Below are 22,200 nucleotides of genomic sequence, written 5' to 3' on the forward strand. Positions count from 1 at the left end.
AGGCCCGCATCTAACTCACCAGTGTGAGGAGGAGGACGAAACGCCTGAACCACAATATCCCGGGAGCGGAAGGAACTCCGGATATTCTTAGGCACGAAAGCAGGATTAGGTCGCAGAGTGACACCGCAATCGGTCCGAAAAGACAGGCACTCTGGACGTACCGAGAGAGCACAGAGCTCACCTACGCGTTTAGCGGAAGTGACAGCCAGAAGGAACGCGGTCCTGAAGGACAGCTGTCCCAACGGCGCCCGCTCGAGCGGCTCAAACGGGGCCAAGGACAACCGACCGAGGACCAATTGAAGATCCCAAGTCGGAGCCAAGGAGCGTTGCACCGGCTTAACGCGTCGAGCGCCAAGCAGGAAACGCTTCACAAGAGGGTGGCTGAACAAGACATCCCCTCAAACCCCTCATGATAGGAGGATATAGCTGCTGCATATACCCTCACCGTCGAAGCCGACAGTCTATCAAGGAGAGACTGGAGGTAACTAAGGACAGCAACCAGGGGGCAGGAGACTGAGTCCTGGCCCCCCGCCTTACACCACACTTGGAACATACGTCATCTGCCCGCGTAAGCGCGACAGTGGAGGGAGCATGCGCATTCCAGATGGTAACACCATCAGGATCAAGGACCTGCGCCCCTCAACGTACCCGTCCCAACAACTGACCTAACAGATGTATGGGGAAGAATCCCTGGCGGCACGGCATCGGTCCCAGACCTGCCTGGCCATGTCCAGACGCAATCCTCACCCGTCAGGATGAGGGCCGCCCCGCGACAGTACACCTGCACCCACATTCTCCCTGCCGGGGATGTGGGGAGCCCTTAGGCCGCGCAGATGGAGGACGCCCATAGCCAGCCGCCCGCCGCCTGGTGCAGACAGGGGGAGCGTACTCCTCCCTGTCTGTCGATACACGACACTGACGTCGTATCGTCCGTCCTGATCAACACCATTTGTGGACCAGAAGGACCGCTTTCAACACCAACACATTGAACGTAGCGCAGACCGGGCAGCATGGTTTGCCAGCTGCCCCCTACTGCGTTGGCCCGACGCGTCACCAGCGAGGGAGGCGTCGGTGAAAACGCGACGTGAGACAGCGCCGTAACCGTCCTAGGACGGAACCTCCCGAGCGTGTTGACAACACGCTCTGAGATGGATGCCCATAGCCCTCCAACCGTTGACTGGGAAGAGGAATACTCTACATCCAGTCTACAGCAACCCCAGGCTGGTAGAGACCTGCCTGGTACGAGACCTGACGATCCACCTTGACCGCGAAGGACCAGAACGTCATCAGGGCAGAACACTCCGTAACCCCGGATGACGCAGAGGCCCCAGTGCGGCCTCCACGCACTTGGTGAAGATGCGGGGAGCCAGAGAAAACCGAACGGCAGCCTCTGGTACTCATACGCTAACCCTGCAAAGGAAGCGTAGGTAAGCCCTAGGATGGAAGATCGGGGATGCGCATACGCATCCTACAGGTCTATGGAGGAGAACCAGACCCCCACCTGACAGTGTTCAACAGGTAGGAGACGATCCAAAAAATGCTGAACCTTCCCATGGGACAGGTCCAGCCTGGGTCTTACACCCCTCCCTCCCGACTTCTCGGGCAGAGAACACCGGGAGGAGAACGCCACGACGATGGCTTGCTTCGTCCACAGAGATTGGATCTCGTCGACCAGAGCTGTCCCTGCTGGAGACCCCGACAACAGGGTCTGTACCAAACCTGAAAACGGGTGGGGTTGTGTAAACACAAGTCCCCGCCTCACCATTCTCTCCATCTACCTCGACATATGGTACTGCCGTAGTCATATGTGACGACACTCCCAACGCACCCGCCGTCACGTGGCGCAGGTCTGCCAGGAACTGTAGATAGTTGGCCCGGTCCCCCCCGCTGTGCGAAGACAACCCTGGAATCGTGCGAGGAGCGCGTTCCGTGTCGGAACACCTGACCCTGACACCACCCACGAGGCAATCGCACCCAAGGGGGAACCCCGACAGAAAAGGGCCTGTCTGATACGGGGGGCTTCCGATCAAAAAAGCCCCCCCACTGAACACCCCTCCAGAACATGCTGAAGGAGTTGTTCTGCAGCCGGACATGCAAGGTGTAAGGCCCCCATGGGTTCCTACACACCGTAGCCCTGCAGTGATATCACTACCACCCCAAACCATGTGAGCTGCGACCACTTGCCAATATTCCAGGAGTGGGAGCACCAACATGATACCTGGCCTGGCGAAGGCGAGGCCGGGGAAGCCCGCACTGTGTGCCTCAAAAGGTTTCGAGCCCCCCTGCTGACAACACTTAAGTTGACAGACGTAACACCAGGCTCAACCAACACAGTTCAAGGTGTGGGAGCCGCTTGACAGCACAACATTCTCACGGACAGACCCAGGCTCAGCCATCAACTGGGTGTCAGCCCCTGTCTCCATGAGAAGCGAAGAATGGGGCCGCATACGCTTCAATGAAGGTTCGCGGCCCGCAGCCAAAGGAGAACGCTCAGAGCCCCGCTTCTGGGGATACCAGAGAGGATTGAACGGGGAGCGGGCTGCTCGCGGCAAAATGACGACGGAGTGGTTTACCAACACCGAAATCACCCAAAATGGCCGATCCCTCGGCCGCCAAGACTGTCGGCCTCGCGATACCCTGTCGATTCTCCAACCAGGGCACCACTGGCGGGGGAAACATGGCCGCCTGTCGAGGGCCCCGTCATCGCCGCTGACGAGGCCGTGCTCTCTCTTCTTCTGGCTGCGCGGTGTGAGGCGGTGTAGGGCCTAGGACAATACCGCCCGCGCTCCAGCAGAAGACCAAAATCCCCTGCGGAGAGGGGAACCCTGAGCGGTTATAGCTTGCGGCTGGGTCAAAGCTAATAACGTCAACATCCTCGACGGAGTGGTTTACCAACACCGTGCGCGATGTGTCGACGTCGGCCGGCCCTCAAGGCCCCTCCACCAGACACCATTTCTGTAATAGAAAAAACACCAATTCGAACACAGTTCTAATCGTTGCCAATTCCATACCGTGGCGGTACAAGCCTTAACAGCCCACCAGCCACTCGCCAGGCCGACCCATGGTGTCGGCCGGGCGGGGCATTGTTTCAATATATCAAAAACAAAGGACTGACGTTAACATGGAGCACCAGTGGTGATTGCAAACAGCACCCTCCACTGTGGTGTGGACCATGAAAAGGTTAAATGAATAAAAGAGCTAAACCACAAAAACTGTAGAATGAGCAAACCCATACACACAAAGTTTAAGGGGAGACGGACCAGACCCGTCTTCATTCAAAATATTCACAACAGAACACCAGCCCTAGTTTAGCCCATTTACCAAAAAAGGTAAACAAAGCCCCCCCCCCGCACTACTCCCCCAGTATACCGATTGACCGTCAGTATGAATGGTTTGAGAGGAGAGAAAGCTTGTAGCAAGACAGACCTTCTCATAGCAGAGTGACAAAATGAAACAATAGCCCCCTACACAGGGCCGCCCCAGGAGATGGGGGGCCTCGCGTCTAAAAACGCACAGGGCCTCACATTTCTCCCAAGCGGCCCTGCCCTTACACTACTGCAGCCTAACGCCAGGCAATGTGGAACCCAAGACAACAATTGCCTGTGCACAGACACGCAACATGTTTACCATGTCGGCTGGACCCATAGCCCCACTACCCGACGCCAACCCAGATGGGAACACCGTTCAACAAACCCCGCCGGAACACAAGGTAATACCTGGCTAGAACCTAGCCACGACCTACCCCGTTGTCAACCCATTTACCCGAAAAAGGTAAATAGAACTCAAAACCCCACAACAGCTACCGACTGACCTTCATTGATGAACCGGGCAAGAGGCGGGAGAGTGACAACATCTCACGGCGGAGACATTAAAACAGCATAGCAATTAGCAGTAGTGATAGCATGCGGCAGTAGCGATAGCATGTTAGCATAGCTTTAGATGTTTTAGCAGCACGCCCAAGACAGCTTGGAAACCGTTCCCTGCAGAGAACGTTCACCAAACCATCCTGCCCCTGGCGCCAACACACAACAAGGTTGTGTTAACAACACAAACCAGCATTACTAACACTAATACCCATGCCTGAAGACACAGGGCCTACCTGAGTACAAGCTGGCCCGACAGCCAGCCTTGTACAGCTGAACCTCGATGTGCAGTCATCAACGAGGAACATCACAGGCCCGTCGTGTCGCCGAAAACATGCGTCGAAGATGCCAGGGGCCAGCAACCTCCGGTAAGCTTCCAACATTATTAATCTTCCTTAATCTTTTCATTCCGCTAGCTCGTATGGTGCAAGCATCCAGTACGCTGGGACGAAAATAGAGGAAGGGTGTTTCATGACCAGAGTCATGGTTATATGGGTGGTACCACCATAAGGGGCGGGGCCCCATACAGGTGGGGTGCATGTGTTTTTTGTTCGTGGGAGATACATTAGGTATCACAGGAGATATAGAGTATCTCGTAAGGCTCAGAGCGGGACGCGATGCTATACGAAATATAACCTTTCACTACCACACTACAGAAGGTTAACCTTTCACTACCACACTACAGACGGTTAACCCTTTCACTACCACACTACAGAAGGTTAACCCTTTCACTACCACACTACCAAAGGGTTAACCCTTTCGCTCCGACAATACAGAAGGTTAACACTTTCACTGCCACATGACAAAGGGTTAACCCTTTCACTACCACACTACAGAAGGTTAACCTTTCACTACCACACTACAGACGGTTAACCCTTTCACTACCACACTACATAAGGTTAACCCTTTCACTGCCACACGACAGAAGGTTAACCTTTCACTACCACACTACAGAAGGTTGACCCTTTCACTACCACACTTAACCGATGGTTACAGAAGGTTAACCGTCTGTAGTGTGGTAGTGAAAGGGTTAACCACCTTCTGTGGTGTGGTAGTGAAAGGGTTAAGGGACGGGAGGAATAGGTAGACGTTTCAATATTGTACTGTACTAGAGCTCGGCTTTGCCACTGGCTGTACCCTGAAAGAATTCATCTGGCCTTTCTGTCTGTATTTGAACGAGATCCATGAATGAATGCAGGAACCATTGCAAAGTGTAGTTCTAGTACAGTACAATATTGAAGTGCTGCTGGCTAGAAGGACCTTTTCACCACAGCCGATTACTATTACTTACTTTGGCGTGAAGTCAAGAGTCGCGTCTGAATGGCAAAGTGCATAGTCACATTGGAGATTCATGTTACTGATATGAATGGTGGTGAACAGCTGCACAATTACTCTACACACCAAGCCAAGATGAGTAGTCATCTCTGGCACTCGTAAAAGGTCTTTCTGGCCAGTATCACTTAAATACTGTACTATATTAGAGCTTCGCCACTTTGGATTCTGACCTTTGGATCTGTACTGTATTTGAATGAGACACATGAATGAATGAATGAATGAATGAATGAATGAATGAATGAATGAATGAATGACTACAGTCCTACAGCACTTTTTCTGTCCTGGAAGCTTGAATTTGAAAGGCAACCAACTTGCGTCTAGCCACGCCCCGCCGCGGAGCTCTGCCGTGGCAGCATTATGCAGCGGTAATTCCCCCTCTTTTAACATCGATGACTAGCTCAACTGGTTCGCCGCCTTGCTATGGATCCTGCTATGGATCCTGTTGGTGACAAGTTCAATTCCCTTCAATTTTTTTTCTTTTTTTTTTAACGTGCATTCTTTCGCCGGTTAAGTTTAGGTATGTTAAGTTTAGGCATTGTTTCGGAGTTGGTTAAGGTTAGGGTTAAGGTTAGGCATTGTTTCGGAGTTGGTTAAGGTTAGAAGGGTTAAGTTTAGGCGCTGTTTCGGAGTTGGTTAAGGTTAGAGTTTGTCTTAGAGCATGGCAATATTCTTTCGGAGTTGGTTAAGGTTATGGTTAAATTTAGGCATTGTTTCGGAGTTGGTTAAGGTTAGGGTTAAGGTTAGGCATTGTTTCGGAGTTGGTTAAGGTTAGAAGGGTTAAGTTTAGGCGCTGTTTCGGAGTTGGTTAAGGTTAGAGTTTGTCGCAGAGAACAGCAATAGAATGCAGTCTATTTCCGCACTGCAGCTCTCTCACGCTGCCGCGGTCACATGGGCGTAGTGGCCAATCAGAGAAACGCTGAACACAAGTTGGTTGCCTAAAATATTCACGCGTCCTGGAATAGAGCAGAAAGCACTTTACAACGGAATGTCTGCATATCATTCTCAGGATGGGAAGCCCCGTCCATAGGAATCTGACCCATAACCCTGGCAGTGTCTGTGGCACGCTCAGAATTCCAATCGCTCAACCCAAGTCGACCCAAACTGTGTAGGACCCAGGCCTAGAACTGCCCTGAGTGGGAGGTTCGAAGGGTCAAAGTGGGTATCTCGCTTCTGTGGCCTTCATTTATGCCACACAAATCAGGCGGAAAGGGGAGAAGGTGATCAGTGACCCCTCTCACCCTGCTCTCTACCTTTTTAACCCCCTTCCCTCTGGCAGAAGACTCCAAAGTCTCAGGTGCAGGACATCCCATTTTAAAAACAGTACATATCCCGAGGCTGTCCGTCACCTGAACTCAAGTCCAAATGCACAGGCACTTTGTACCACTAGGGCTAGCACCAGCCGACAGGCACTCTAAGGCAATATGCACTTTAAACTGGAACACTGAGCTATTTATTTTAGGTACTGTAGCATTTATTTATTTTTTATTGTTTGTGTAAAACTTTTATTGTGGGGATTGTATTGCATGTATTCTTGTGTTTTTATATTGTATGTTTTTATACTGTATGTACTGTATCTGTGCTGGCACCAAGACAAATCCCAATCAACCATGTGTTGAAATGGCAATAAAGTTTTCTATTCTATTCTATCAAACAGGAGGGAAGACTGTCAGGTTTTAAACTGTGGATACCAAACAGAAGGTAAAGACGACTTTGAACTGTTAAACAGTAATCCAGAACTATTTTATTGCACTGCAAAAAAAAACTGTGATTTTATATGTCTGTACTTTATGTGCTCATTTCATGTCTATTCTATTCTACTAAAACTGAATCAAACCATAAACAAAGTGGCCCATTGGGATGTTAGAACCTAATGTGAAAAACTGTGATTTTATATGTCTGCACTTTATGTGCACATTTTTCCCTTGCTATTATTTTACTTATTTTAACTTTTATGTCTACGCCCCACTATCCGCTGGGTGCATACTTTACCTTTATCATGTTTTGTAACAGATTACAGAAATTCAAGAAGCCTATTGGAACGTGCAGTTCTGATATGATTTTGATTAATACATCTGCATTATTTTATCCCACTTTATGCTTTGCTCTTGCTGCTTGTTTTACACTGATTCTATGTCTTATTTCTACTGATGTAAAGCACTTTGAACTGCAATCCCCTGTATGAAAGGCGCTATACAAATAAAGTTATTATTATTAAGTGAGCCATAGGGATGGGTACAGAATCCGGTATTTTTAAGGGTATCGACCGAATCACATCGGTACTACCAAGTACTGTTTCACGTGAGATCCACCGGTGCCACATAAAAAAAAGATAAAAAGGATGACGTCAACGTTAGGTTTACCATGAAACGAAACCTATGAAGTGTGCCGCACGTTCACGCACACAATACACGCTTACCTAGGATTTTACTTGATTCAACAACAACAAAGCAGTCGGGACAATGGCAAGCCGAAAACGGTCGCAAGTGTGGTTACACTTTACAAAGCTAGATGCAGACAACGCTCACTGCAATATTATATATATTAACAAATTGTTCTAAATAAATGCTAATGATAATAAATCATTTTAAGTTTGGACAAATTTTTATTTTTTTTACAACTGAGGTAGGTAGATTGCATTTTTTTTTAGATTAAAGTACCGAAAAAGGTACCGGTATCGGTTCTAATGTGAACGGTGCCCAACCCTAGTGAGGCACACCGATGCGTTGGATTCTCTTACCGTTTTGCCCCGGACCATGAAGGCGCAGCACTGGAGACCTGCCATCAGCATCTTGTGAGGGTTCCACGCCACAGAGTTGGCCCTAATCAGACACACAGTGGAGAGGGGTCACGGGTGGAACAAGCAGACAACATTATCACTTCCACCGCTCCTGTCTTTAACCCTTTCACTACCACACTACCAAAGGGTTGACCCTTCCACTGCGACAATACAGAAGGTTAATAACCCTTTCACAAATCCCAATCAACCATGTGTTGAAATGGCAATAACGTTTTCTATCTATCTATCTATCTATCTATCTATCTATCTATCTATCTATCTATCTATCTATCTATCTATCTATCTATCTATCTATCTATCTATCTATCTATCTATCTATCTATCTATCTATCTATCTATCTATCTATCTATCTATCTATCTATCTATCTATCTATCTATCTATCTATCTATCTATCTATCTATCTATCTATCTATCTATCTATCTATCTATCTATCTATCTATCTATCTATCTATCTAAAACAACAAGTAGGACCTCGATGCGCATGGAGTGTTTTTTGGGGGGCGGTTGGATCGACCCTTGAGATGTTTTGATAAAATGCAGGCGCAGAACGTGTTCCACCCACCTGTGGACACCCTTCAGCAGGTGCTTGTGTTTCTGAGACATGAGAGCCCCTCCCCCCCAGCACGCCTGAGGGAACAGAACAAACGCACCCGCGTAAGTAAGACAGAGAGTTGAAAGTATTATCAAGGAAAACTTTGCATTAATGAATGAATGAGTCAACAAAAGAATGATCGGTCGATTGATTGATCGAACCGACGAAGTTATCAGAGTTACACGTGCGAATGCAGCTCTCTACTCACGTCCACGTGCAGCCACAGGCCGTGTCTCTCGCAGACGTCCGCGATCTCCTCGATGGGGTCGAACGCTCCGAGCACCGTGGTGCCGGCCGTGGCATTTACCATGAAGGGCACCGCACCCTGAGAACAGACGCTGTGTGGTTTTAATAGATGTCGTCAGTCCTCTAGGGCTGACCTCGACTAGTCCAATAGTCGACTAATCGATCGAAAGGAGCCGTCGTCGACTGCCAACCTCTTAGTCGAAGGCAAAAAAATATTGAAACTGAAACCGACTCTCATCCTCACCTCCTCCTTGGCTTTCTTTATTAACTTCTCCAGCTCCTCTGGGATCATCTTCCCCCTGAGACACGAAGCAGAGTCATGAACGGAAGAGGGAACGAACGAACGAACGAAAGAAGGAGTTATTTCCAGAGGTGTAAAAAACAATACAAAAAACAACGTAGATTAAAATACCTAAAGGCATCGATTCCAATGTTTCCACAAACCAGAGGAGTACCTTGTATCGTTTTGTTTGACATCAGTAATGGCACTTATTATTCAGTTTTTTTGCGTACACATGTACTATCGGTGATCTAGCGTTTATTTGAAAACGATTCGTGAATGGGCCGAGGAATGACAACGTTCTAGAGTGTTCCAGTAAAGGGCGATTATCATGGAATGTCTTCATTTTTCCATGAAAACGAGTGCTTTTCAAAATGCTAGAAAACGGAAATGAAGCGATAAAAAAACAATCTGCTACAACAATGTTGACTGGAAAATGAGTCTTTGATAAGCGACGGGCAGATTAGACACATAGCCATAATTTAAAACATAGATTAGGCGATATTAACGTTAACATTGAAGTGGTGCTGGGCATTCAAGGAGGTAAAAGGGAATTAAGCTTGGGCAGTGAAAGTGTTAAACACCTGCTATCAGAAGAATAGACCGTCAGAAAAAAAGTTTTAACTTTTTCTCTTTAGTTAGGTACATTTAAAAGTAGAAACATTTTTAACTTTTACTCAAGTGTGGTTTTAGCCAGATACTCTGACTTTTACTAGAGCACGATTTTGAGACGGTATCCATACTTTCACTTAAGTATCATTTCTGGGTACTTTTAACACCCCTGGTTATTTCAGGGAAAACTGAACTATAGCCGTATCGTCCTCTCTGTGGACACTCGACACAGACGTGATGTGAGCTGGAGTATAGGAGGCCATGCGTGGGATGTAGTCAGATATGACAACCAGCATACATACCTCTTGTCAGACGGAACCACGTACACATTTTTAGTGCCGATTCCCAGGAAAGCAGCTGCTTTGGCAATAGAGTAATGGCACTGAGGAAGAGAAGAACAATAATAAGAATACAGACATGTAACGTCCCACTGGTCAGCAAGAACAGAACCCCGAGAACTAAAGACAATAACATGACTATAATAACTAAAGACAATAACATGACTATAATAACTAAAGACAACAACATGACTATAATAACTAAAGCGATAACATGACTATAATAACTAAAGACAACAACATGACTAACTAAAGCGATAACATGACTATAATAACTAAAGACTATAACATGACTATAATAACTAAAGACAACAACATGACTATAATAACTAAAGCGATAACATGACTATAATAACTAAAGACAATAACATGACTATAATAACTAAAGACAATAACATGACTATAATAACTAAAGACAACAACATGACTATAATAACTAAAGCGATAACATGACTATAATAACTAAAGACAATAACATGACTATAATAACTAAAGCGATAACATGACTATAATAACTAAAGACAATAACATGACTATAATAACTAAAGCGATAACATGACTATAATAACTAAAGACAATAACATGACTATAATAACTAAAGACAATAACATGACTATAATAACTAAAGACAATAACATGACTATAATAACTAAAGACAACAACATGACTATAATAACTAAAGCGATAACATGACTATAATAACTAAAGACAATAACATGACTATAATAACTAAAGCGATAACATGACTATAATAACTAAAGACAATAACATGACTATAATAACTAAAGACAACAACATGACTATAATAACTAAAGACAATAACATGACTATAATAACTAAAGCGATAACATGACTATAATAACTAAAGACAATAACATGACTATAATAACTAAAGACAATAACATGACTATAATAACTAAAGACAACAACATGACTATAATAACTAAAGACATTAAACATGACTATAATAGCTAAAGCGATAACATGACTATAATAACTAAAGACAATAACAATTATAATAACTAAAGACAATAACAACTAAAGCGATAACATGACTATAATAACTAAAGACATTAAACATGACTATAATAACTAAAGACATTAAACATGACTATAATAACTAAAGACATTAAACATGACTATAATAGCTAAAGCGATAACATGACTATAATAACTAAAGACAACAACATGACTATAATAACTAAAGACAATAATAACTATAATAACGATGCTCGATATTGGCTTTTTTACCGATACCAATAATATACCGATATTGTCCAACTCTTAATTTCCGATACCGATATCAACCGATATCAACCGATACCGATATATATATGCAGGGTTCCCCCCCCCCCCCCCCCCCCCCCTCCCCCCAAAATGGAATAACTTCAGGTAATTAACATTACTTATTACATGGCGTTTTCACATTCGCCGAAATGCTTGCTTGTGATTGGTCAATAGCCCCCCGACTGCGGTCATTATTTTTCAATAATGACCGCAGATTTTTCAATAATGACCGCAGAGCGCAGCTGTTCGCAATCAAGCCCACTGACACACTGTTTCAGTGCAATTAGACACTGCCGTGCCGGCGATGACAGGGGGCGGAGCGACGAGCGGACCCAGAACACAGCGGAGCCAGAACACAGAGGCTGCCCGCGATAATAATAATCACTTTATTTGGGCTGACAGAGCCACAGAACAACTGCGATTTGTCAAATGAATTAGGTATATTGTTAGTAAGTTAGCCATGTAATAAGCGGGATAATGTATAGCGCTGCACTGACAGCGGAGCCAGAGGCTGCCCGCGATAATAATAATCACTTTATTTGGGCTGACAGAGCCACAGAACAACTGCGATTTGTCAAATGAATTAGGTATATTGTTAGTAAGTTAGCCATGTAATAAGCGGGATAATGTATAGCCTACTCGGTCATTGTCGCAAAATAATTGACCTTCACTACGTTTAAAACACCTCGGCGCGGCGCCTCTGTATTTTAAACTCCGTGTCGGTCAATTATTTTGCGACAATGACCTCGTAGGCATACATTATCCCTTACATATCTCTTGTTGTGGAATTAACACAACATTATGCATACTTTTGACAATAAATAAAATCAGAATTTGTTCTTACTTGCTTGCCTGGGTAAATAAAGGTTATAGAAATGTAAAAAAAAAAAAAAAATGGTGGTTATTGTCCAAGGGGGGTCCTGAGGGGGGGGGGGGGGGGGAAGGAGAAAGGAGGGGTGCAGAAGAGCTAGCAAGAGCATTTGTATGTATTGTAGTGTATCGTAATTATTATGTATATATCCTTTAATCTACATTTATTTTGATTTAAATACTGGACTATCATAGTCCTATGATTTATTGTGGATTTTTACTTTTAATGTTTGTGTGTCTAGTTTTATGTCATGTATCGTAATTATTATGTATATATCCTTTAATCTACATTTATTTTGATTTAAATACTGGACTATCATAGTCCTATGATTTATTGTGGATTTTTACTTTTAATGTTTATGTCTAGTTTTATGTCATGTCAAAAAGAAATTGAAAATAAAAAAAGAATTTGTTCACAAAAAAAAGAAATGTAAAAAAAAGAAAAAGAAAAAAGAAAAAAAACCAATACAGATATTTTCCGATATCACATTTTAATGCCGATATCGGCCGATAATATCGGACATCCCTAATAATAACTAAAGACAACAACATGACTATAATAACTGTGTTCCTTTGTGCCCCTACCTCTCGGGAGGTGAACAGCACCATGCGGGGGACGGCAGAGAGACCCAGCTCCTTGACGTCGGGACAGTGCTGGTAGCGGGCCACGTTCACAGCATACATGTTGGACACCGAGCCGCCTGGGGGGAGACGGCACCGGGCTCGTTTATTTTACTGTATTAATGCTGCCAGGCATAATGTTTACAGTACTGTAGTAATAACAGTGTAGTGGTACTTGCTGTAATGCATAATGTTTACAGTACTGTAGTAATAACAGTGTAGTGGTACTTGCTGTAATGCATAATGTTTACAGTACTGTAGTAATAACAGTGTAGTGGTACTTGCTGTAATGCATAATGTTTACAGTACTGTAGTAATAACAGTGTAGTGGTACTTGCTGTAATGCATAATGTTTACAGTACTGTAGTAATAACAGTGTAGTGGTACTTGCTGTAATGCATAATGTTTACAGCAGTAATAACAGTGTAGTGGTACTTCAAGTTTCAAGTTTCTTTAATAGTTGTCATACAGAAGTACAGAATACTTTTATACAAAATGCTTCTTACTGTTACGCTTGCTGTAATGCATAATGTTTACAGCAGTAATAACAGTGTAGTGGTACTTGCTGCAAAGCATAATGTTTACAGTAGTAATAACAGCAGTAATAACAGTGTAGTGGTACTTGCTGTAATGTATAATGTTTACAGTAGTAATAACAGTAGTAATAACAGTAGTAATAACAGTATGTGGTACTTGCTGTAATGTATAATGTTTACAGTAGTAATAACAGCAGTAATAACAGCAGTAATAACAGTAATAATAACAGTAGTAATAACAGCAGTAATAACAGTAGGTGGTACTTGCTGTAATGTATAATGTTTACAGCAGTAATAACAGCAGTAATAACAGCAGTAATAACAGTAATAATAACAATAGTAATAACAGTAGGTGGTACTTGCTGTAATGTATAATGTTTACAGTAGTAATAACAGCAGTAATAACAGCAGTAATAACAGTAGTAATAACAGTAGTACCGTAATAACAGTAGTAATAACAGTAATAATAACAGCAGTAATAACAGTAATAATAACAGCAGTAATAACAGTAGGTGGTACTTGCTGTAATGTATCATGTTTACAGTAGTAATAACAGTAGTACCGTAATAACAGTAGTAATAACAGTAGGTGTTACTTGCTGTAATGTATAATATTTACAGTAGTAATAACGGTAGTACCGTAGTAACAGTAGTACCGTAATAACAGTAGTAATAACAGCAGTAATAACAGTAGGTGGTACTTGCTGTAATGTATAATGTTTACAGTAGTAATAACAGTAGTAATAACAGTAATAATAACAGTAATAATAACAGCAGTAATAACAGTAGTAATAACAGCAGTAATAACAATAGTAATAACAATAGTAATAACAGTAGGTGGTACTTGCTGTAATGTATGTTTACAGTAGTAATAACAGTAGTAATAACAGTAGTAATAACAGTAATAATAACAGCAGTAATAACGTAGTAATAACAGCAGTAATAACAATAGTAATAACAATAGTAATAACAGTAGGTGGTACTTGCTGTAATGTATGTTTACAGTAGTAATAACAGTAGTAATAACAGTAATAATAACAACAGTAATAACAACAGTAATAACGTAGTAATAACAGCAGTAATAACAATAGTAATAACAGTAGGTGGTACTTGCTGTAATGTATGTTTACAGTAGTAATAACAGCAGTAATAACAGTAGTAATAACAGCAGTAATAACAGCAGTAATAACAGTAGTAATAACAGTAGTAATAACAACAGTAATAACAGCAGTAATAACAGCAGTAATAACAGCAGTATTAACAGCAGTAATAACAGCAGTAATAACAGCAGTAATAACAGCAGTAATAACAGTAGTAATAACAGCAGTAATAACAGCAGTAATAACAGTAGTAATAACAGTAGTAATAACAGCAGTAATAACAGCAGTAATAACAGTAGTAATAACAGTAGTAATAACAGCAGTAATAACAGCAGTAATAACAGCAGTAATAACAATAGTAATAACAGCAGTATTAACAGCAGTAATAACAGCAGTAATAACAGCAGTATTAACAGCAGTAATAACAGCAGTAATAACAGCAGTAATAACAGTAGGTGTTACCTGGGCTGAAGATACCGTCTCCTCCTTGCTTCCAACCAATGATCTCCATCATCTTCCTCAGAACGACCTCCTCAGTCAGTATGAAGACTGGAGCCACCTCGTATGTGTACCTGACGGACAACAAAACAGAAAACTAAACACGAATGTTTATATATAAAATGTATATATTATAATGTATGTCATTGAGTCAGTTTATACATCTTTGTTTTGTGTTTTTCTCTCTGTGTTCGCAGGACTCACAGACTGGGGTTGATGGCCTCGGTGAGGAAACGTCCCACCAGAGAGTAGGGGTCCATTCCTGCATACAGCTGGTTGAAGAACCGGGGATGACCTGCATGTAAACAGCAGACAGATGAAGAGACGGTTACTCCCATAATTCAACGAGGCAGGAAGCAGGAAGTGAGGAGGCGGCAGGAAGTGATTTGATTGCCAGTAACGGCATTCGTATTGAACACTAAAAACGCTTATCAGCCCGATCGGTATAAAAGCATTGCACGATCAAGCTAAAATTGACGTCAGATAGTCCTTACCTGTGATCGGGAGTATATTCCAATTGTTTGATCGTCATCTGGTACATCCGATGTCCATTTGGTCCACGGCATAACCCACCACAACATATGGATCGGGGATATTTGACACGCTTCAATGGAACCGGGAGAACCGCTCCAATCGCCCGACAAAGAAAAGTGAGCCCGGAGACATTTGGCCGTTACACAGGCCAAGATACAAGGTTACAAAGGGTGCTCGATACCGCCGTCTAGCTGGATGCGGCCGGTATTGCACTTTGGCGATCTCAGACTCATTCCTTATGGTAACACCAAGGTCCCTGGATGAATAATGAATAAAAATATTGAATAAAGGAATAAGCAACCAAAACCAGAGAAATCTCGGGTCTGGCGCCCAACCGCTGGCGAGTTAACCCGACTTATCTCGGGTTTGGCCTCCTCCTCCTCCGACGTGGCTCGGGAGGTAGAGCAGTCGTCTGGTAATCCGGAGGTTCCCGGTTCGATTCCCGCTCCTCCTGGGCAGCGTGTCAAAGTGTCCTTGAGCGAGACACTTAACTATTTCGAGTTGAAGGGCTTGTTTGCACCCATCGGCGGAGAACAAAAGAATTTATGCTCAAAAAGTACATCTTTTCAGAAATCGATAAAAATAGAAAAACGACAATTTCGAGTGCTTTGACATGTAATCTATATGTCTCCTTACTTGATAAACGTAATACGACTTATAAATACGTTTAATTCTTGCTAGATGGTATGATTGTAATTATCTCCGCTTGCCATGAAAACTACAGCGCGTCACGAAACGCACAGACACGCACGCGCGCACACACACACACAAGAACGGCGTGTGCGCTGTGAATAGGTGTTAGACCCCGAAGAGGCGTGAGACTGAGAGGTATCAGAGCATACCCCCCCCCATCCAAATTCTAACCAACAGATTGGCTTTTCATAATATGTATGAATTATCTCTTGCAATAATATCCACGGGACTCGACTTTTTGCAGTCGTTGTGTTTGTGTGTGTCACGAACACACACGCCAACTTTCTCCTGCGTGACATTCGCGGACATTCTCTCAGATAAAGAAAAAAAAAGCGTACATACTTTTTGGGTCATTTCATAATAGCAGCGTGGACCAGCTCTGTAACAACGCATATCGAGCTGCTTCTATGTTAAAAGTAGTCTAACATGCTTTGCAAACCTCACCACCAGTGTATATAATATACCCACGTCGCGCTAAAACATTCTCTCTCTCTCTCTCTCTCTCTCTCTCTCTCTCTCTCAATTCAATTCAAATGGGCTTTATTGACATGGGAAACATACGTTTACATTGCCAAAGCCAAACAAAACAATTCGAAACTGGCCCCTGTAAATGTCCTAACCCAACCCCCTCCAATGTACAGTAAATGAGGTAGACGGCGTGGAAGAAATCACATTGGACAGAGAGCAACCATTGATGTCCCAGACCAACAAGGAGGGAATATTACAATGTGTACAGTGTGTACAGTAATGTGTAAATGTAGATGTCAAATGGCTGTGCAAATAGTGTATAGTGCTGTCTTGAGCATTTTCAGGTAGTGTCACCAATATCTGACTTTTTTGCATTGGAAAACACTTACAGAGTGATCTGTCATAATGAAAACATGACAAAGCCATTTGACTATCTTGTTCATAAACAATGGTGTCAGGACTTTTCATTTTGATGACACTGACACTTTCATTGACATGAATACTTGCTTTTGAAGAAGGAACTATCCATATTGAGCAAGTTTTGCAGGTTATCAACTAGGTTTTGCAGTTTGTACTAATTGTTTTGAGAAATGCACTAACTGTTATGCAAACGTAAATAGTGATGTGAGAAATGCACCAAAGTGACTGAGAAAAACTGTAATTAATAATATAATTCTCTCTCTCTCTCTCTCTCTCTCTCTCTCTCTCTCTCTCTCTCTCTCTCTCTCTCTCTCTCCTATTATTCTCCTATTATATATCAGACTATATATATATCTAAATATCTAAACCTCTGTCTATCTAGTGTGTGTATACATAGCATCAAATCAAAGTGTGTGTTGCTGTAGGCCTGCAGGGGTGGTAGGCGTGCAATACACGTAGTACGCTCAGCTGAGCGCACCACTCTCTGGAGTGCCTTCCTGTCCTGGGCCGTGCTGTTTCCATACCAGGCAGTGATGTTTCCAGTCAGAAGGCTCTCTACAGCCCCGGAATAGAAGGAGTGGAGTATCTTCCCCGATACTCTGAACTTCCTTAGCTAGGCGTGCCAGTACATCAACCTCCTCCCGATAGGCTTTCTCGTCATTGTTAGAGATCAGCCCCACCACCAGTAAATATTGCAGTGTCAAATTAACACTATTCCCGAGTGTATTTGTTCCCATTTGGCAAGATTTACTGTGTACTATAGCTACTGTCCATCAATATCTTCCTTTTGAATGAAATAGGTTCAGGAGAGATGTAGGGAGAGGGAGAGAGAGCAAGACACACACACACACAATAGAGTTTAAATTATAATGAATTAAATAATTGTATAAAGAATTTTCCATGTTCTGTCATCTAATAATATATTCCATTACCTTTCCTATCTGTATCAAAGTCAAAATGTTGGTATTGTGTTGGTATAATATGCTATCTAGCTTGTGTGTCACTCTAGGGCTAGGCCTCCTGCTGGGTCTATTCATTGGAATAACAAAGGAACGACAGACTAGAAACTGGGCCTTTGTTCCAGGTGTGAATTGGTCTAGTGACATTGATCCCATTGAATTCTGGGAGTGTAGTTTTTTCATCAGATAGCTGAATTCACTTGAATCCTTTCAAACTCGTGTGCTGGAATGTAGTTAGGATTTTACCAGAATGTTTGATAGGACATTGATGGCAAACTATCGGCTCAAATTTTACAATTGATGGCTTATTTTGAAGGTATGAATCTGTAATTTTATATTATGTAACAAAAAAAAGGGAAAATTCTGAGGAGGAGGAGCTCTTGAGCTTAGATTCCTAAGGGTTACCCCTAACTGCTCCGATGAGCAGGTTGGCACCTTGCATGGTTGCCTCTATGTGTGAGTGAATGGACCATTTACCATTAATTTATGTGGCCATTGCAACGGGTTTCACACATTAGCGCCCATCTGTTTGCGGGTCTGTTTCAGCTCATCTAGACCTGTCCTGGAAACCAATCCCACCAGCCCAGCTGTGTGACAATAAAACAAACGTGAGCTCGACAGCCTCCTTACGTCACTGTACAGTCCTAAGCCCCAACAGGATCTGAATTTGATCCCCATTATTAATAAAACAGGGGCGGAGATTCCTATAGGCGACATAGGCGGTTGCCTAGAGAGCGCCACCCAGAGAGGGGCGCCAAAAAACTGCATCCAGCTAAAGAAATTCAAAAAAAAATATATATTATTAATATTGTTTCTTCTTTTTTTTGCTGGGCAGACATTGCTGCGCCCCTTCTATATCTGCAACCAATATTTTGACATTTAGAAAAAGTGTCTAACATAACATTTATTTGGGGGGGGGGGGGGGGGGGGGCGCCAGGGGTGAAGTTTTACTAGGGCATGGAATGTGCTAGGTCCGGCCCTGAAAACCAAACATGCATCAGGTTACTAGTCAGCCTTCTTTGATTCTGTAATATATGATGTAATTGATATGGGAGACCAGCAGTGTGGTGGTCTGGGGGCTATTCTGGGTCTGGTTAGAGAAGAGCAACTGGGGGGGGGGGGGGGGGTCAGAGGGTCCATGTAGAGAAAACGTGACACAAAACTATGACGGGAGTTAAAAAAAAAATGCTGTGGTGTCAAATGTGGTATTAAATGACACTGTAACATCAGTATCACTATCTGTGAGCCAATAACCCTTTCACTACCACACTACCAAAGGGTTAACCCTTTCACTGCGACGATACAGAAGGTTAACCCTTTCACTGCCACACGACAAAGGGTTAACCCTTACAACCATGGTTAACCGTCTGTAGTGTAGTAGTGAAATGGTTAACCTTCTGTAGTGTGGTAGTGAAAGGGTTAACCATGTACGTTCTTCGCTGTTTACACGTTTAATGACCGCCCCTTTCATGCATTCATGATGGGACATAATCCTGCTTCTCTTTTCTTTACTTTGTTATTGTTTTTGTCTTTTTATAAAAAACTATTTGCTCTGTTAACACATTAATTGCCAAGTTACGATGGCCATTTCATGTATGCACGAGGAGATATAATATTGATAATATAGCGTTGATTTCAGGATGATTAGATAATCAGCCGAAAAATTACAACGTGATGACTGGATTACACAAAAAATGTCTTTTTCTCGTCTTTTCCTGGAATTACTCAGAATCACCCAAACCATACTCGTATTCAAAATGGTATAAAGCGGAAATGTACGGATGAAAAAACAATCTGTTTCGTGCATTGAATGATGTCTATGTTTTTCAATGTGTATATAATGTATATACTGTATCGGTGGGTGACAGCACCACTACTCCGACAGACCTATAGATCTGTCCGAGTACCCGGCAGTCTGTCTCCACGGTAGCAAGCAGGGTGTGTGTGCATGCCAAGGTCGTTTGGCAGCTTGTAATAAAATCAATCGAGATAAGCACTGAGAGGGATAATATCAACATGGCCGTTGCTATAGGGATTTGGGTCAGAGAGTCGTTGTCAAAGACAGCGTGTTACATAGCAACGAGAAGAGGAGGCGGGCCTGTCGTTGCTATGGCGAGAATATTATGAGGTGTGAGTTCCTTCCGGGGTAAGTTAGATTCAGATACGACGCACAGACGAGAAGAAGCTTGATCAGAGACTTTTAAATGACCCCCCCCCCCCCCCCTCCACTCACGGGGAGGGGTGGAGGGGAGGACTGAAATGCCACGACGACAGGGAAGGCTTTTGGATAACAGCTAGACCGCGATGACCATCGAGCGGGGTAACAGGAGAGATCATTAGAATAATGAATTTAGTTTATTCCAAAGACTTTTCAAGGACAATACAGAACTGGTTTACATCTGATTACGAGGCTATGTTTATGAAAATAAACATGAGGATCTGAGGAAAGAGATCACGTTGCAGTGTCGTTTCTTATGACTAACGGATGTACTAACAGGGGTTGAAAGAAAACACAACGCAGAACAGAGAGAGTCACGAAGGAGATGATGAGATGAGATTGGCTGATAACAGAAGAATCCAACAGCATGTTGACTGGAAGCAACTCACTGACAATGGACGGGTGTATTAGACCCATAGCTATAATATAAGATATAGTTTAGGCACTCGCAAATGTCGCAGTCTAGAACTATATCCATTGAATAAAGACCTGGCGCTGAAGGGGGATCAGCGCCCCCTGCTGCTGGCGGTCAATGTGTTAAGCACTTTGAGCTGCATTCTATGTATGAAATGTGCTATATAAATAAAGATAATTATTATTACCCGTCTTCACGCTGTACTGGATGGCCTCCCTGCAGCGCTGCAGGACCCTGGCCTGGGTCTCTCCTCCGTCTCTCAGCTCCAGGTCCAGCAGCTCCTTCAGCTCCTCCGGGGAGTGCCACTCACACACCTGGCCAGGAGGAGGGGGCGGGGATCGATTGGTTGGTTGATACTAGGGATGTCCCATATTATCGGCCGATATTGGCATACAAATTTAATATCGGAAATTATCGGTATCGGTTTAAAAATAATAATAATAATTTACATTTATTTAACCTTTATTTACCCAGGCAAGCAAGTAAGAACAAATTCTTATTTTATTTATTGTCAAAAGTATGCATGATGTTGTGTTAATTCCACGACAAGAGATATGTAATGTTAATTACCTGAAATTATTCCGTTTTGGGGGGGGGGAGGGGACACCCCGCATATATCAGTATCGGTTGATATCGGTATCGGAAATTAAGAGTTGGACAATATCGGTATATCCGATATCGGTAAAAAAGCCAATATCGAACATCCCTGATACATTCATTCACTGGTTGGTTGATACATACATTAATTGAATCATGCTTTTTTATTTTTTATTATTATTATTATTCAAGATTTCAAGAGTTTTATTCATCACATACATACCAGGGCATACAGTGAAATGCGGTTGGCCATGCCCGCTTCGATTGTGCAACTATACTATACAACAATCACAACAAGTTATTTTCTTAACCCTTTCACTGCCACACTACAGAAGGTTAACCCTTTCACTGCCGCACGACAGAAGGTTAACCCTTTCACTGCGACACGACAGCAGGTTAACCCTTTCACTGCGACAATACACAGAAGGTTAACCCTTTCACTGTGACAATAGACAGAAGGTTAACCCTTTCACTGCCACACTACAGAAGGTTAACCCTTTCACTGCCGCACTACAGAAGGTTAACCCTTTACTATCACACTACCGACGGGGTAACTGTCGGTAGTGTGATAGTAAAGGGTTAACCTTCTGTAGTGCGGCAGTGAAAGGGTTAAAGTGTCCTATTATTATTATAAGTAATCATTTGTTCTTAATTTACCTCCCGTTTTCAGATGAATTAGAAAATGTGAATAGTAGTAAAACATTTTAAAAACCTTTTCTCTGACGTCGGTGGCCTTCCTCACGGCCTCCTCGAGGATGATGGGCATGGCGTCGCGCAGGAAGCCCTCCGCCTCTCGCAGGTCCAGCGTGGGGCCGTTCAGGGGGACGTCGTCGATGACGACCAGAGGCCGCTTGGCCTGGAAGCCGGGGTCTGCCACGGGATTCTTCTCTGCAGGGACCAGGTCACAGTCAGAAGCATC

General features: G+C 43.3%; 1 protein-coding gene across 1 annotated transcript in view; it reads right to left on the bottom strand.

The window, feature by feature from the left end:
- LOC311223928 (acidic amino acid decarboxylase GADL1-like) overlaps positions 1-22,200 on the bottom strand; it is a 64,567-nt gene that overhangs the window by 37,063 nt on the left and 5,304 nt on the right. The window contains exons 2-11 of the mRNA XM_084308703.1: positions 21,994-22,169; positions 20,872-20,998; positions 15,182-15,272; positions 14,942-15,051; positions 12,809-12,924; positions 10,031-10,110; positions 9,081-9,135; positions 8,799-8,915; positions 8,561-8,625; positions 7,936-8,017 (exon numbers count right to left, since the gene is read on the bottom strand). Of these exons, the coding sequence (XP_084164829.1) occupies positions 7,936-8,017; positions 8,561-8,625; positions 8,799-8,915; positions 9,081-9,135; positions 10,031-10,110; positions 12,809-12,924; positions 14,942-15,051; positions 15,182-15,272; positions 20,872-20,998; positions 21,994-22,169 (1,019 nt within the window). The remainder of the gene's footprint in view (positions 1-7,935; positions 8,018-8,560; positions 8,626-8,798; positions 8,916-9,080; positions 9,136-10,030; positions 10,111-12,808; positions 12,925-14,941; positions 15,052-15,181; positions 15,273-20,871; positions 20,999-21,993; positions 22,170-22,200) is intronic.

Source organism: Notolepis coatsorum (assembly GCF_963971535.1).
Source record: "Notolepis coatsorum genome assembly, chromosome: 2".
NCBI lineage: Eukaryota > Metazoa > Chordata > Actinopteri > Aulopiformes > Paralepididae > Notolepis > Notolepis coatsorum.